Below are 14,739 nucleotides of genomic sequence, written 5' to 3'. Positions count from 1 at the left end.
TAGATGGCTTCTGGGCAGCTGGCTGCAGTGGGCACAAATCTGGCTCTGACCTCAAGACTGGTCTCACACCCTGGCATGCAGACCTCTGGGTTTGGGCCTCTCTGCTGAAATCCACAGGACTGGCTTTTAGAGCAAGGCAGGCGATGTGATTAAAGGTAATAATTTATGATTGCTGAAGGTTCTGTGTTACTGTTTTTTAAGAGAAAAATACTGCCTGCCGATTTTCACTGCCAGAAATTGCCCACTGCTGCGGCTGCGGTGTCTTTTCTAGGCAAATCCCGCAGCCATTCACCCTGCTCAGCCAAAACCACTGAGGTTATCTTTGTGGAAAGGACCCCTTCGCTCCCCCAAACCCCCCTCCTCAGTCCCTGTGCTCCCTTATGTCTTGCCCACCGGGACTAGAAGAAAACATTTTCCCAGCGCTAGAAAAATATCTGAAATAGCGAAGGTGTGCTTGTGCCTCTCTACCCTTTGCAGGGGCCTCCTTGAGAACAGGTCTGCGGGTTGGGGTGGGGGGCGCTGGGGTCCCTGCAAGGCTGTCTATAAGCCAGGGAGGAAGGCAAGGCACAAGAGGCACTGAAATCTGGGAATGGAGAGGAAAATTAATGAGGAAATAACGCTTGCCTGTGAGGGTGAGGCTGGCATTTTGAGGGTAAAAGGGGACTAGCCTGTTTTTCATAGCTGTAGTTTAGCTATTATGGAGTGGCTTTAGCTCCTTGCATGAAGGAAAAACCAACTGGTGCTCTATAAACTGGACTACTGGTTTCTTTTCACTGTGCACACTTTTATACAGAACCAGTTTGAGAGTCCATCCCTAGATATTTATTCCGCTGGCTGGCACTGAAGTGACAATAAAAAGATGCCTTTAACAAACCTCTATTCCCTCGCTCATTCTTTCTAGCGAAACTATATTATTTATGAGTCTTTAACTGGGTCAAAAATGCGCCAGAACTGGGTCATAAATCATATGAAATGCTGACAAGTAATTGAACAGCAATTAAAGCTTACATTTTATTTCCAAGGGGTGTTTTAGGGCACTTGAAACCGCCTCAGTTAAACACGGTTAGCACCCGAGGACGGCAGCGGGGGAGGGTAGAAGCAGCGTTTCCCTTCTGGGGATGTAAATCCCTCTCAAGTAGGGGAAACCTGATTTGATTTTTTTTTTTTCAAGTACAGAAAGAAATAAGATTTTTTTTTGTTTAAGTCACGGAGAAAATCTGATTCCCGACTCCTTGTAGACACCCCTTTCCTCCACCCCAAGATCTCCAAGAGCAGAGAAAAGTGAAGTTTCCTTCACCGTTTCAGGGAGTTTTCATCCTTCCCAGGAGTGCTGGGTCTCCAAAGTGCAATTAGCACAGGCTTTCCCAGTAATTTGCAAGCATGGTTTATCTCTCATCTGCTTCTATCCTGGCTACAGCACTGTTTCTGGGGTCTGAAGCCGGAGAAATGTCTGCCTCTGCTTCCTGCGGACTCTGCCTCGAATTCTCTCTAGCCCAGGGTGCACCAGCCAGTCCTTAAAACTCTGCAAGCCAGCTGGGTGCATTACAATGGGGCATACAGGCCATGCACATTATGAAGCCCAAACCCAGTTCTGGCTCCCGAAATTTAGACTAACAGAGCTTCTGGGCGTCGGGCACGCTTACCCCTACCCTAAGCCTCTCCTAGATCTGAACTGTCTTCACCCCTACCCGGGTAGAGTACTGGGGAAACAATGGCGCGTCCTCCGTCCTCAGGGTCTTGCACCTTCGGTCCCGCGCGTGGGAAAGCGCGTCCTCCAACCAACCCAGCACTGAACAAAGTGGCCTGAAGCATCATCAATAAAATGGCAGCGCGTCTGCACACTCATTGATTTCCCTCTCCCAGCTGCTCTGGCTGCCTAGGTCAGCCCTACCTCTCCATCCCTGGCCGCCAGCAAACGCGGCCAAGCCGGGAGAGATTCCCCTTCCCATCCACCCAGCCCCCACCCCCTCCAGGCCGTCTCGCCAAGCAAGCGCCGCGCCGGCCACCTCGGCCAGAGCCGCTGCTTCGGGACCCTCCCTCCGCCTGCGGCTCAGCTCCTGGGACTCAAGCCCCGCTGCAGTGGACAAAGCCGCCAGAGCGCTGGAGGCCACCGGGCTCACCTCGCAGCCCCCAAGCGCCCTTTCCTTTACATCCCCCTACACTTTCCAGAGAATTAAACTCAGTCTGAGGTGCTACTGGAGATCTTTCAGATGGTTTCGGTTCTATGAGAGAAACAAAGGAAGAGAGGGGCTGAGGGTCCTGTCGGTGAACCAGGGTCTCCTCGCCTGACCTTTGTCTCTCACAGCCGTAACTCACTCTAAATATGAACAATCGGCGGAAATACCTTAAAATAAATTCCATCCTCCTGGTGTGGCCTCGAGTCCCATCGGCTAGCTCGCCCAGAACCGCTCCATGAGCGCTGAAAACTGCAACCCGCTAGGAGAGCGCTCTCCGGAGAAGGGGAAGGAGAAGGAGGAGGTGGGTGCGTGGGGGTGGGGGGGAAAAGCTCTCGCTCTGTAGAGAATCTAGAAAACGTAATCACAGGCGAAGCCCGCCCGGGTCTCCGCTCCAAATGCCACAATAATGCGCTGTATTATGTGCTCACGTGGTCATACGTCAACTTAAATCCTTTTATTTGAAATAGGAAATCACTGAAGGGACTAGGTTTCCAAGCAGAACATTCGGCTTTGGGGGAGGGGAAGTGGGGAACCTTGCCCAGCAGTGGGGAAGAGTTTCATCTAGGGCAGTAGGACGCTGGGGGCACCCCCCCCCCCAACATGTGCCACACTGGGCCACTTATCTCCACTTATATTTCTTTACAAATGATCCAAACAGCAATGCTGTCCCCATTCTTAGAGTCCATGTAACTTTCTGTACAGTCTTCCACATGCAGACAAGCTGAAGCCTGCACACCCAAGCACGCCAGTCTCCTCTGGCCTGCTAGCCAGTACGTCAAAAGGCAAGGCCCGGGCCCTGTTTCCAGAAGAAAACCCAGTAATGACTGGCTTAGTCAGTAGACTCCCCCAGGGCCTGCCATTGTATGGAGTTTGCTACCACCCACGCCAAAAGGCCCCAAATTACCTGACAAAAGGCTAAGTTGATTTTGTTCAATGGGAGCCCTCTAGGGAAGAGGTGCTTGCCTCTAGAGTGGTGGGTCAGGGTTTTGCAAAATCTGGAGGGACTCAGTGCCCTGGCTAAACCTACACTTGCGTACTTCCTCAGTGCACAGCTGAGTGATACATGAAATTATAGGCTTCTAACAATGGAAAATGTAAAGGGAAATGATCTAATTGACTCTGTAAGAGAAAAACTATACATACAACCAATCTTTGCTGGCATCCCTTGAATTAACCTACAAGGTAACCTGGGACCCTTTTGCAGATGGGTCTGTCCACCCTCCCCTAAGACAAATCTGTCCACCAGCAGAAAATGAACAGGACCAACTCTGCTCTGGAGCAACCGAGCTGAACCAACCCCCGCCCCGCCCCCCCCGCCCCTCCCCCCCCCCCCCCCCCCCCCCCCCCCCCGCCCTGCCCTGCTTCTACTCCTGACTTCTGCTTGGTGACACTGTCTACTGATTGTAACACTTCACCCTCTCAGGACCTGCCTTAAAAGTTTCTCTTTTCAGGTCTTAGTTTCTGAACTTCTTAGTTTCTGAAGTGATGGGCTCCTGGTGCCTTATTCTTTTCTTTCTTTAGAGTGGGTCTTCAGCTGGCTAGGCCTCTCTAAGAGTGAGGACTCACTTATAGCAGCTACAGGATTCCTCCTCCTCCTCTCCTGCCCTGCAGGGGCCTAGTGAGAATGTAAGGCCCTCAGTAAGGGGGCCTGGTCACGGGGGTGTCCAAATCAGAAGGGCAATAAAAGAGGAGGAGACCTAATCCTTTGGAAGTGAGCCCTGGCCTACGCTGGTGGCAGTATTCCAACAAAGTTCTGTCTGTGGTAGAGCTGGGAGAGAACCTCTCTGTGAATTGACCCAACTCTGACCTAAGCCACAAGCTGGAAAGTGAGAACCCAAAGTGCAAACCTACTTCTCTCAGGTATGGGGTGTGGGGGATAGAACCAAAGGCTGGTTTCCCAAAAAGCACTCTGCAGTCCCCCAAGGACTCACACAACTAACACATTGTCCTCTGCTCCCCTTATGCAGTCCCCCCACCCTGCCTGTGCCAAATATTTCACACCGAACTCTCCAGGTAGCCTAGAAAGGACCTGGAAGTATTGCCAAATCGCTGGCAAACTCCCATCTCCCCCAACCAAAGTTTCTGCAGAGACTTCAACTCAAAGATGAGAAGGGGCCCCCTTCAGAACTCTCAGAACAGTCTGGAGCAAATCGTAACTCCGAGGCCATAAATCAATGAGAGAAGTATTTGGTACTGCTTCAGAGAAATGCCTTAACGCCAGGAAGGCCCAGCGGCATCTCGGCTCTAGCCAGGAGCCTCCATTGCCGCTATTAACAGCCCAGTTAATGCTCCAACTGCTGTTTAACAATTAACATTAACGACTTGGGTTGGAATGGGGTGATTTGGTGGGATGTGGAGGAAAAAATCTGAGGAAGTCAAAAGAAATTTAACTTTTGAGGTGAAAATGGCTTTCCTAAGAGAGACCTTGGTCTCGGCAGGCCACCAGGGAACCAGCAGCTGAGAGTCCTCCCTCACCACTCTGAAATCCACTCTCCTTGAACAAGGCTATGGACCTTTTAAAGTTCATTTCCAGAGAACGAGAATAGAGATACTCAAGTATCGAAGCCCAGCCGGGAAAATCTAGCTGCCGGTCCCCTTCCACTCCAGCCCCCAACCTGGCCAGGGCTGGGGACACATGCCCTGAATCCATTTCGCCAGAGCCAAAAGTTGTCTCGGAAGGAGCAGGTGAGCATGGATACAGGGCTTTAGTCAATATTTGCAAGGCTGTTGGCAGATTAGATATATCTGTATCCAAACACTGCAATCTGATTTCTCTGTCAAAAATACACTTAACATTTTTCTCCCTTTAGTTAGCTCTAGTGGTTTTTCTTAGTGTCTGGTAAGGCCTGCTTAGCCCACTTTTGTGTGTGTGTGTGTGTGTGTGTGTACGTTATATATCATTATTTAACATGAGATATTTCCTGTGGGTGCAACTGCAGTACAAATGGGCTCCAAGTTCTCTGGACACATATGGATGTGTATATCATTTTATACACATGGTCTCCAATTCCTGTGACTATGTACACATGCAGTGATTCTGTTGTGTGCAGAGATTCAAATCATATGTACACAGTGAGTTGCAAATTCCTAAAATACTCAACCTATACTTGATATAAATAGACATACTGGAGCTGAGAAAGTAACCCAGGTTTACTATTCCCCCGTTTACGTTCTATATGATAAGATAATAATTGTATCCAGAACAACATATCAGCCTTACAGCATCACTGAATAGCATGTTGCACTTAATAAACAACCTGATATCTATTTGAGGAGCAAATTTTAGGGAAGACTGAGGCCCGCGGAATAGAAAACAAAAACTCAGAAAACTTTTTAAAATAAATAACTCCTGAAAGAACAAAGCAAACCCATTCCTTCATACCAAGCTTCTGAAAGCTATTCCAACAGCCCCTCCCCCAAACAGGCACAAAATTTATGGATCTTTTACAAGGTAATAAACCACAGTAATTACCTCCCTGCATCCCAAACTAAGAGAACAAATTAAGCCAGAACTTGGAAAGAATTTTAAAGAGTCTTCCCTTGTTTCCAGTAGGAAAAGAAAACGCAGAGACCTGGGAAACGCGTGCTTTTCCCGTAGGAAAAAGAGCAGTTCCGCCCACCTAAAGGAACGGAGAAGACCCGCTGCCTGCGACGCTCTACACATTCGAAAGGCAGCAACCTCCCTCATGCCGCGGAAAGGCAAAAGGATAGGAGAAACTGCAAGGCGGCGAGACTAGTTTCCTCAACGCAGATCTGTGACTGACGACCGTTCCCGAACTCACAGTCTCCGCGGGCGCCGCAAACAGTCGACAGGGAGCGCGGCCCACGCAGCGGCCGCCGCACCCGTGGCCTCTACTTGCTTCTGCCCCGCTGCTCCGTGTAGGGGTTTGTTTGGAGCTCGCTCGAAAAAACAAACACGCTTCTCTGACACCCCCGGCCGCCCCCGCACGCACATCTTTGGTCTCTGCAGCCGCCCCGCCTGCACAGTGCCGGCCGTTTTTCGGGGCGGACTCTTTGTCTGCCTGAAACCCCGCATTCCCGGGGCGTGCAGCTCAAGAGAACCCAGCTCCAAAACGTCTCCGAGGTTAAATATTGACCAGAACCTCCTTCAAGGGGCTGCAGCTGCCTGGACGAGGAAACTCCTTCCAAAGGCCCGTGCAAAGCCCGGAGGAGTGAAGAGTTGGCGCAGCGCTTACCTCGAAAGATGTTTAAGACTGAACCAGTGATTGTCTCCAACTCCGGGCACTCAGGGAATCGCCTTTTCCGGTGTCCTGGCGCTCTGCGGACAAATAAACAGCAGAGAGTAAACGGTGGCTGCGAAGGAAGGGAGCTGGAGAACCGGAGTTGGAAGTGCGGCCCTGCGCGGGCGCCAGGGTGGCCCCCGGGGTGACGCGGACCCGGAGGAGTCGCCAGGGCACTCGTCCATGAGGCGCACTCGTTGCTCGAAAGGGTCCAGTCTAAGAATGGCCTGCAGATGATGATTTATTTTTGTAAAATAAATACATACTCCATCTCCGCACCCACATTCTCCTCTTTCTTTCTTTTTACGGGGGCTGGGATGGGGGAAGGGGGTAGGGAGAAGAAAATGGATTAGGCGGAGGAAGATGGGAAGGTGGAAGAAGCTTTGCCGTTGGTGCCAGCTCTGCTCCAAGAGCTCCTCACGCACCTCAACTTGGGGAATGTGAATGCACGCTTTATTTTCTTTCGCTAACAAAGGGAAGCCCTGTCTGGAAGCATTCAATCACAGACTCTCTTGAAACCTCACTAATAGTGCTCATTTCTGTTTGACTCGAAATTAGACCCCGGCGCAGTCTTTGGGCTGGGGGGCAGTCTTGAGAGGTTTTGTCTTCTGGTTTATTCAAGCCCTGGGTGCCTCACTTCTCGGTCCCAGTGGGCTGGCGGGACCACCGCAGCGCCCAGTCCCTGAGAGTAGGCCAACTGCAGCTGGTTGGAAATAGGGGAAGACTAGGAAGGATGCAGATATCTGACAATACCCGATCTGGGGGCCCTAACCAGCCTTGCCTTGCACAGCAGTCCCAAGCCAACCGATGCCCTAATTCTGCTGCCAACTTGTCTCTCAAGGTATCTGCAACCCTCTCTTGCTCTCTAAGTAGCAAATGGTCAGCCAACTTTCCGGAGATGGAGAGGAGACACTGGGGAAGGTGGAGAAGAATCATCCCCAATGCTGAACACCGGCTAGGTTCTCCACTGCCTGGGACTCTGCTGGGCCTGTTGCTTCCACAAACCTACTCCCCACTACCCCTTCACCCCCGGCCCGGTAGCTTCCCCACATGCCAGCCTGCCCCCAACCAGCCCTGGATGCCTGATTCCCAGTCCAGGCAGTCCTGTTGATGGCCTGAGAGACCACCAAATAGCTGACAAGCCCCCTGACCCTCAGGCTTCAGGGCCCCCTAGCACACTGAACAAATGGTGGAAAACCAGCAACTAGTTGCCCTCTGCCACCCTCTCGACCTGTAGCCCTCACCCTCCATCAGGCCCTTGGGACTCAGAATCCACGCTGGGTCCCTTTCTCTTATTCAAATTAGCCCTCTGTGTCCCCATAGGGAGTGTCTCCGGCCTTGGGGCTCCTGGAGGGACCCTGAGCGTGGTGGGGCTTAGCTACCCTGCACAATGCCACTCAACTTCGCCCCAGAAAGAACCGCTATGCCGCCATCCGCCACCCCTCCCCACCAACGACGCTTAGGAGTATTGTAATTATTATGGTTATTATTGTTGTTGCTATTTCCTTATCCCCAAGTCAAATATTCATGGCTGCCGTTCCCCATAAATCGTTCAGACTAATGAGTCACAAAGAGATGTTGCCCAGGTCTCTTTCCCTCTGCAATGGCCGCCGCCGCCGCCACCGCCGCCGTGGCCTCTCTCTCGGCGTTTTTGGCGCTCGCTTGCTCCCTCGCTCGCCCGGCGCGGGTGATTTATGAACACCGGGAAAATTGAACAAAGCCGCGCGCCGGTCCTGTGGTATCTCTGCAGCCTTCCCCCGTGTGAATCAGAACATTATCAACTGTCTGCGCATCCGTCCCACTTCATCACTAAAGCCGGGATGTGACCGCAGAAAACCCAGCCCAAACTCACGTTTCCCCGGACGCGGCGCGCTCCCCGGACTTGCAGAAACCCTGAAGAAAAAGCCCCCAAACCCGGCGTGGGCCCGCCAGCTCCGGTCCTCCCCGCCGAAGGGCTCTCTCTCCAAACCTCCTGAAGGAGTTAAAAGCCTTTGGAGATAAATCTGAGGGTGTGTGTTTTTAAAAATCAAATAGGAAGTTGGGGTCTCACTTCTGAGAGATTCATTCCTAGTGCGGCCCTGACGACTCCGATCCATTCCTGACGATCCGCATTAATTATTTAATGAGTCACGTGACCTCAAAAGATTACAATTTCAATATCTCCCTCGAACTGGCGCTACACCTTTATCTGCTGCAACGACGGTCCTTGTTTGGCTTTTTTAGTCCCCAGGCCTCCAGAACGCAGACACTCCTTGCTCCTTGCTCAACTCCAGGGCAAGCGACTGCCATGGAAATCCCAGGGCCAGCATAGAATTAGTCATTCTGGAACTATGAGCATTGTGGACAGTGGGGTGCCCACCGCTCTTCCAGGCACCCAAGCATCTGTCCCCTCCTGGGACCAGAGGTCAGCCCACCTGTGTCAGTGCCCTGGCTAAGGCGCTTTGGTGACCTAATCTCCTGGGGCCGCTTTGATGGCGCTTCAGGCGAGAACCCACCCTACCTCCCTGGACACCTCAGCACACCTGTGGCCATCCTTGTCAAGTGTAAGCCCAGAGGCAGATCCATTCCAGGCAGAATAGGCTTGCCCAGAGGAAAGATGCCTGTGCACTTACCCCTCTCCAAGGTGAGACCAAAGGCTCTATTCAACCTGCACATTCATTAACAGGAACATGGGGGAACATTCAACTGCCTTAGTTTCCTCTACTGTAAACTGAGAAGATTGAACCAAAATGGCCTCCAAATCTCTTTCACCTCGGACATTCTTTGAAACAAGGATCTCTTGTAGCCCCAGAAATCAAGCCCAGAGACAGGGGAGCTGGCCTGAGTGGGTGGCAGGAGTTACTCCATGAGTGTGGGGCCTTGAGAAGTGATACCAGAATTCCAAGAGAGAAGTTTCAGACTAGAATGTTTCATTAACAGCCCCAGCACCCTCCCTGATTCCAACAAGAAGTGAGAACCCACATTCTTTCCTCCTCCTATTTTTCCTAGCCCTTAGCCTTTGGTAGAGGAAGCAGAGTTCTTCTTGGGCCCCTGGGGTATAACATAGAAGAGGGGCAATAGGAACAGCCCTTGGGAAGGCTGAGTCTATGTTCTTCAGTACAGGGCTGCCGGCTAGGCTAGGGATGCAAGCCAAAGGAGTGCAAAGAACAGCCTACTCCCTGCACAGAACCCACCCATTCAGACAGGAAGCCCCCCCACCCCACTCTCTGTTTGCTACGCCGATTCTTTGGGTGTCTTTTTTCCCTTTCATTCTAAAGAGTCCTAGATCAGTTTCTATGTTGCAACTGCTGGAGAGAAGGCAGTGGTGAGAAGAGCAGCCCAGTTTGGAAGCTTAGAAGATCAGGGGGACAGAGTAGAGATGGAGATACCCACCCCTCCGGGGAAGAAGCTGAGAGGTGAGGGGGGCGGAATGTGGGCACCCTCAAAGAGCTGGGTATAAAGTCAGAGATTCTGTGCAGAGGGCCCACTCCCCATATATCTAGGTAATCTTCCCAGGAGCCCCATCCTGGGTATTAAGTACTCTACTATGCCTGTCACAGTTGAATTCCCGCTGTAATAAAACACCGGGTATATCGTAGATTTCAGCAAAACTAGGAAAGAGAGCCTGCAAAGTGCCATTTTTCTTCAGGGGGGAGAGTGTTAAGTACTTAATTCAAACTGTGACCATTAAAGTGTCTCCCATCCGATTTAAGTTGATTTCAGATGTTGACAAAACTTTTATCTCCAGAGTCATGCACAGCTTGGCTCTGTGACTAAAGCAAAAGAGTGTGTGTTAGAGGGAAGGAGGGGGAAAGAGAAAAAGAAGAGGGCAGCATGTGTAAGGGTCATTTTGGTAGGAGAATTATAGAGCTTACACAAAATACTGTCTTTAAAGGTCAAGGGTTTGAGGGGCCACTAGGGTTCGCGTAAAAAAAAAAAAAACAATTAATGAGATAGAAAATTTGTCCTCTGGGTGAACTCTTATGGTTGCCCTAGCAAAGGGAAGACAATGCATGATTTTAAAGCACAAAGTGGGATTTTTCTAAGCTGTTATAACAAGCTCCCTTAAAGACCAAATCTAAAACAGGAAAAACACTAAAGAAATGACACAATCCTTTGGGTCATTTTGGATCATTTTGGCTTTGTAACACTTACCAATACCTTAATAATTAAGACAGCTTAGACAAAAATGCCATTTTGTCCTGGTATATTAGAAAAACAATCTGTTCATCCTTTCTCTTCCTTTCCTGGACAGACTATAAGAGTAAGTGAAAGAAAGTTATCCCCTTTATCCCCACACAGCTGCCTCCTGTATGAAGCTGGAATGAATGCCTCTATACCCCTCCTTCCCTACAAAGGAGAAATATAAGAATTTACCTTAAATGATGATAATCTGCCATTTGAGGTTTTGCAGCTTGACACTCAGTTTCCACCAAGAGTCTAGGCATTTTTTGAGCAGACAGCCGAGATGCTGCGTCTTTGCCCGAGACCATATTATTTGCAAGAAGATCCCTCGCTTCTCCACAGACTTTTCCCAGAGAATGCCTTTCAGAATTGCTGTTGAATTACAAAGAAGTATTTATTGTATGAGGTGATTAATGATTCCTGGGAAAATTGCTATTTTCAGCGTGATTTAATTTCGTTTTACAAGTGCGTGTAGTAGGGGGAGGGTTAATAAGTTTCAGCAGCAGTTGCAGTGTCCCCAGAAATCCCTGGCACCCGTTCACACCATATAAAACGTACTTCACGCCAGGTTTGGCCTGACTTGGGAAGGCATGCATTTGTTTGCTCCTGAATTTTCTTGGGGAGAGGCGGAGGCCCTTCAGAGACTGGTGTCCATCACTCTCCTCTCAGATATGGTTTGTTCATAGGTAAAGAACTGATCACCCTTGCCTCTATCACACACAGGACGGCAGCGGCATGAGGAGGAACAGCACTGCCCGCTGGCTGAGGGTTTGCCATTGACGGAAAAATGTGCTTAAAATTCCTCTGATATTCCAAAGGTAGGTGAGCGCCCCCTCCCATCTCTGCTAAAATTATAACGCGAACCTAACATTGCACTCATACAAGGCCAGGTGACAGTTATATTCTAGGGGTGGCATGTGTTGGTTTTCTGCATCTTGTTGTAGAATACTCCTTCAGTGACAACCAAGTCTAAATCCTCTTTACTGATTTTGTAAATCAGCACATAAACACTATGGTTATAGAGACAGCCCTGGGTTTTGATTTTCAGCCTTTGAATCTAGATCTTTAGGTTGGGCAGAAAGATCCAGGAGCATTTAAGAAAAGTGACCCTCGCTCAGAGTTGAGCTTTCTTCCAGCACTGAATACTCCCAGGTCTGCCTTGCTTGGGGTATATTTTGAGGGTGGCATTATGCTTTTTCTTTCCTCAGAAGAAACTTTGGAGGGTTTATTAGGAAAATTCAGTTTATTTTGAAAGCTCTGGCTTCAGAAGGAAAGAGGTAAAGAAAGAAAGACAAAAACCCCGAAGCTGTAGTGAAGTGAACCTTAAAGACAGCCAAGAAACAAAAAAGCAATCTCAATTCTTTGCATAAACTATTTTTTTTTATCTCCAGGGAAACAGGCAGATTAAGTGTGAAGGTGCAATAAATACCAAAGGGACCACTTCTTTCCAAGTGTGCTCAGAGTTCAGCCTGTAGAACAGCTGCAGAAACTCCTGGGCCCGAAGCACTGCGTGGTTTCACCTTTCATTGCAGGGAAGGACACGTTTCTATGCCTTACAGAGACTTGAAGCCTGAAAGCCTGGCCAAGTTTGGGAAGAAGAGGAGCCCTCTCAGAGCTCAAGAGCCTTCCTGCTCTTTGGAACTTTTCCCACCGTGGGTCAAACTTGACAAGAGTTCAGCTCAAGTTGAATACACTCACACAAATTATGTGAGCAGTCAGAATCCAAGTGAACATAACTTGAGCCATCTACAAGATTTTTACACACAAGGGCAGACATCTCCATCCAGAGAACCTTTTTTTTTTTAATTAAAAGTAGGAAACATACAAATGTGTCTTAGAACTTTTAATGGTTTTTCAAACAGAGTTTATTCTTAGCACATGGCTTTTTATATAGCCACACCACAATTTGTACAGTTGCACATGGGTCGAAATGCACTCCCCTCTCCCCCGAGATTGTGCCTCAGAATAAGACAACAATATCTCTACAACAATATTTTAAATAAATGCAAGGAAAGGAAACTAACATGTGTCACATCTACCATCAAGGTCTATACATTTTGAGAATTAAATAATCTTGTGAGGTCCACAATGTCTACTCGTTTATTCAGTTCAATACAAGTTTGTATGAGCTGCCTTAATGTGGAAGGGGGAGGTAGGGAAGGTGGGGGAAAGGATCTGTTTCCTTCTGCTTGCAACAAACATACATGTTTATGTCCCCAGTCAGCGTGGGCTATCCAGCTGACTTTAGCCATCTCAAAAGTATTGGTTGCCAAGTGGTGCTCCTCAGGTACCCAATCCTGGCGGCCTTATTCAGGCCAGCCAGCATCCTGGCTATTGTCTGCTCTTAGCTGGCAACCAGCACACACTCTTTTGGGGAGAATGTCTTCTTTTTTATTATCCTTTTCGCCAAGCTGGGTTTTGTTTTGGGGTCTGTTATAGTCCAGACAGGTAGGAGTATGGGGAAAGGGGCAGGAGAGAGGAGAAAAACAGGTGGGGGGATGAAACTGGTCTAGATCTCTGAAGGTTATATGGAGGAGGGAATGGGTGTTGAGGCGCCCTGGTGGGGGTGAGGATGCAGGTGCGGGCTCTGAGTTTGTGCTTTCCCTGGCGGGCCTGCTGAGGCCGAGGCCGAGTTGGAGGATCGCATCTTAGTGTTGGGCAATTTGTGATCTTTCTTCCACTTCATCCTCCGGTTCTGAAACCAGATCTTGACCTGGCGCTCGGACAAGCAGAGCGTGTGGGCGATCTCGATGCGGCGCCGCCGGGTCAGGTAGCGGTTAAAGTGGAACTCCTTCTCCAGCTCCAAGACCTGCTGTCGGGTGTATGCGGTCCGAGAGCGCTTGGGCTCCCCTCCGTTATAACTGGGGTTGACTGAAAGCCCATAACCCCGAAGGAGAATGCCAAGGAGGAGGGAGTGGAAGAGAGGGAAAGGAGGAGGAGAGAGAAGGTGGGGTGGGGAAGAGCAATTGGACATCATCATTATATAATAACCTGACACCAAGTTCACGCAAGATACATAAAACGGCAAAGAAAATGTTTCACAGGCTATTGACAACGGGAAACACCCGAGAGCCATAAAGAATGGTGCTGGGCATTGGGGCTGAAGAAAAGCTTCAAAGACACATGGCCTGAAGCCTCTGCCAGGGCAATTAAATTTATGGGGGCTATAATTACTGCCCTAACAGTTTGGCGTCTCGTAAATCTCTCGATAAAGGGACCCCGGGTACAAAAGGGTTCTCACGTTAGGATCAGGCGGCTGGCTGGCGCGCACACACCCACATCGCACTGTAGCTTGGGCCAGATGGGGGCTCCCCTCCAGAGTCCCCCTTTCCCTCGGCCTCTCCCCCTGACCCTCACCGCGACCCCCGAACCCCGACCCGGCCCCAGCCCACCCTCCCGCGCCTCCCCAGCGGCGCCACATACCGGCGCTGACATGGATCTTCTTCATCCAGGGGTACACCACGGGCTCCTTGCCTTTCAGGCCCGGCGGGCTCTTGTCGGCCAGGAGCAGCGGGCACGCGGGGGCGCTGCCCCCTGCCGGGACGCCCGGGGTGGCGGGAGCCGCCTCGCAACGCCGCGGGGGTGCGGGGGGCGCCGCGCGGTGCTGCGGGGGAGGTGGCGGCGGGGGCTGCCGCCCGGGCGGCAGGACGTGGCTCGCGTGCAGGCCGTGCGCAGGACCCTTGGCTCGCGCCGGGGGCTGCTCGGGCTGCGGCTGCCGCCCGGGGCTGGCGCCACCGCGGTAGCCATAGGGGTAGGCGGCTTCGGCGGCACCGTGCGCGGGGTAGAGCGCGGCAGCGGGGTAGGAGGGTTCGCGGGCGGCCCGTGGTGCGTAGTAGGTGGCGGGGGGCTCGCGGCTGTTGCCCGCGTGGGGGAGCTGGGGCTGCTGCGCCGGCAGGTGCTGGGCCGCGGGCGCTGGGGGCTGCTGGTAGCTGGGGCCCCCGCCTGGGCCGCCGTCTCCGCCGCCCGGGCCGCTGTGCTGCGCGTACTCCTCAAAGGGAGGGAACTTGGGCTCGATGTAGTTGGAGTTTATCAAAAACGAGCTCATGGTCATTAATTTGTGAAGTGCAAAAATACTAATTTTTCTCGCGTTGTCGTTTTTCTGGGCTCGCCGAGGCCCCTCCCCCTCCTGCCTCGCTTCCCATCCCCCCTTTCCTCAG

The 14,739-nt window shown here is 51.1% G+C and overlaps 2 protein-coding genes and 2 long non-coding RNA genes across 7 annotated transcripts in view; 2 read left to right on the top strand and 2 right to left on the bottom strand.

Annotated features, from left to right (window-relative positions):
- Positions 1–6,696, top strand: part of LOC131509235 (uncharacterized) — an 8,502-nt gene extending 1,806 nt beyond the window's left edge. The window contains exon 3 of the long non-coding RNA XR_009260381.1: positions 5,728–6,696. This is a non-coding gene — a long non-coding RNA (uncharacterized LOC131509235). The remainder of the gene's footprint in view (positions 1–5,727) is intronic.
- HOXA3 (homeobox A3) overlaps positions 1–7,438 on the bottom strand; it is a 15,766-nt gene extending 8,328 nt beyond the window's left edge. The window contains exon 1 of one of the 3 annotated variants that reach the window (XM_058724756.1): positions 6,374–7,438. The gene's annotated coding sequence lies outside the window, so the exon portion shown is untranslated. Of the gene's footprint in view, positions 1–2,344; positions 3,453–5,959; positions 6,053–6,373 lie in introns of those variants that run through there. The other 2 variants (XM_058724757.1, XM_058724758.1) reach the window with 2 other exon arrangements.
- HOXA4 (homeobox A4) lies at positions 6,361–14,739 on the bottom strand. 2 transcript variants are annotated; one of them, XM_058724766.1, is made up of 3 exons: positions 14,006–14,739; positions 10,775–10,954; positions 6,361–6,456 (listed from the first exon to the last, which is right to left on the bottom strand). In XM_058724766.1, exons 1-2 carry the CDS (start codon positions 14,631–14,633, stop codon positions 10,776–10,778), a joined length of 807 nt encoding a protein of 268 aa, XP_058580749.1. In that variant the 5' UTR covers positions 14,634–14,739; the 3' UTR covers positions 6,361–6,456; position 10,775. The 2 variants fall into 2 exon arrangements, with proteins under 2 accessions (XP_058580749.1, XP_058580748.1); XM_058724765.1 differs by lacking the exons at positions 6,361–6,456; positions 10,775–10,954 and adding an exon at positions 12,411–13,453 and having other exon boundaries at positions 14,006–14,724.
- LOC131509237 (uncharacterized) lies at positions 9,705–12,330 on the top strand. The gene is made up of 3 exons (XR_009260383.1): positions 9,705–9,813; positions 11,306–11,400; positions 11,974–12,330. It is a non-coding gene; the product is annotated as an uncharacterized LOC131509237 (long non-coding RNA).

The sequence above is a fragment of the Neofelis nebulosa genome, chromosome 4 (genome assembly GCF_028018385.1).
Source record: "Neofelis nebulosa isolate mNeoNeb1 chromosome 4, mNeoNeb1.pri, whole genome shotgun sequence".
NCBI classification, from domain to species: Eukaryota; Metazoa; Chordata; class Mammalia; order Carnivora; family Felidae; genus Neofelis; species Neofelis nebulosa.
The sequence above is the reverse complement of the archived record's forward strand: the minus strand, read 5'-3'. Positions and strand labels throughout refer to the sequence as shown.

Excerpts from the sequence above, each read along its gene's own strand:
- HOXA4 (XM_058724765.1), bottom strand. The coding sequence starts at position 14,633 with ATGACCATGAGCTCGTTTTTGATAAACTCCAACTACATCGAGCCCAAG. Across the intron at positions 13,454-14,005 it reads GAAGATCCATGTCAGCGCCG|TCAACCCCAGTTATAACGGA; the intron begins GTATGTGGCGCC and ends ATGGGCTTTCAG.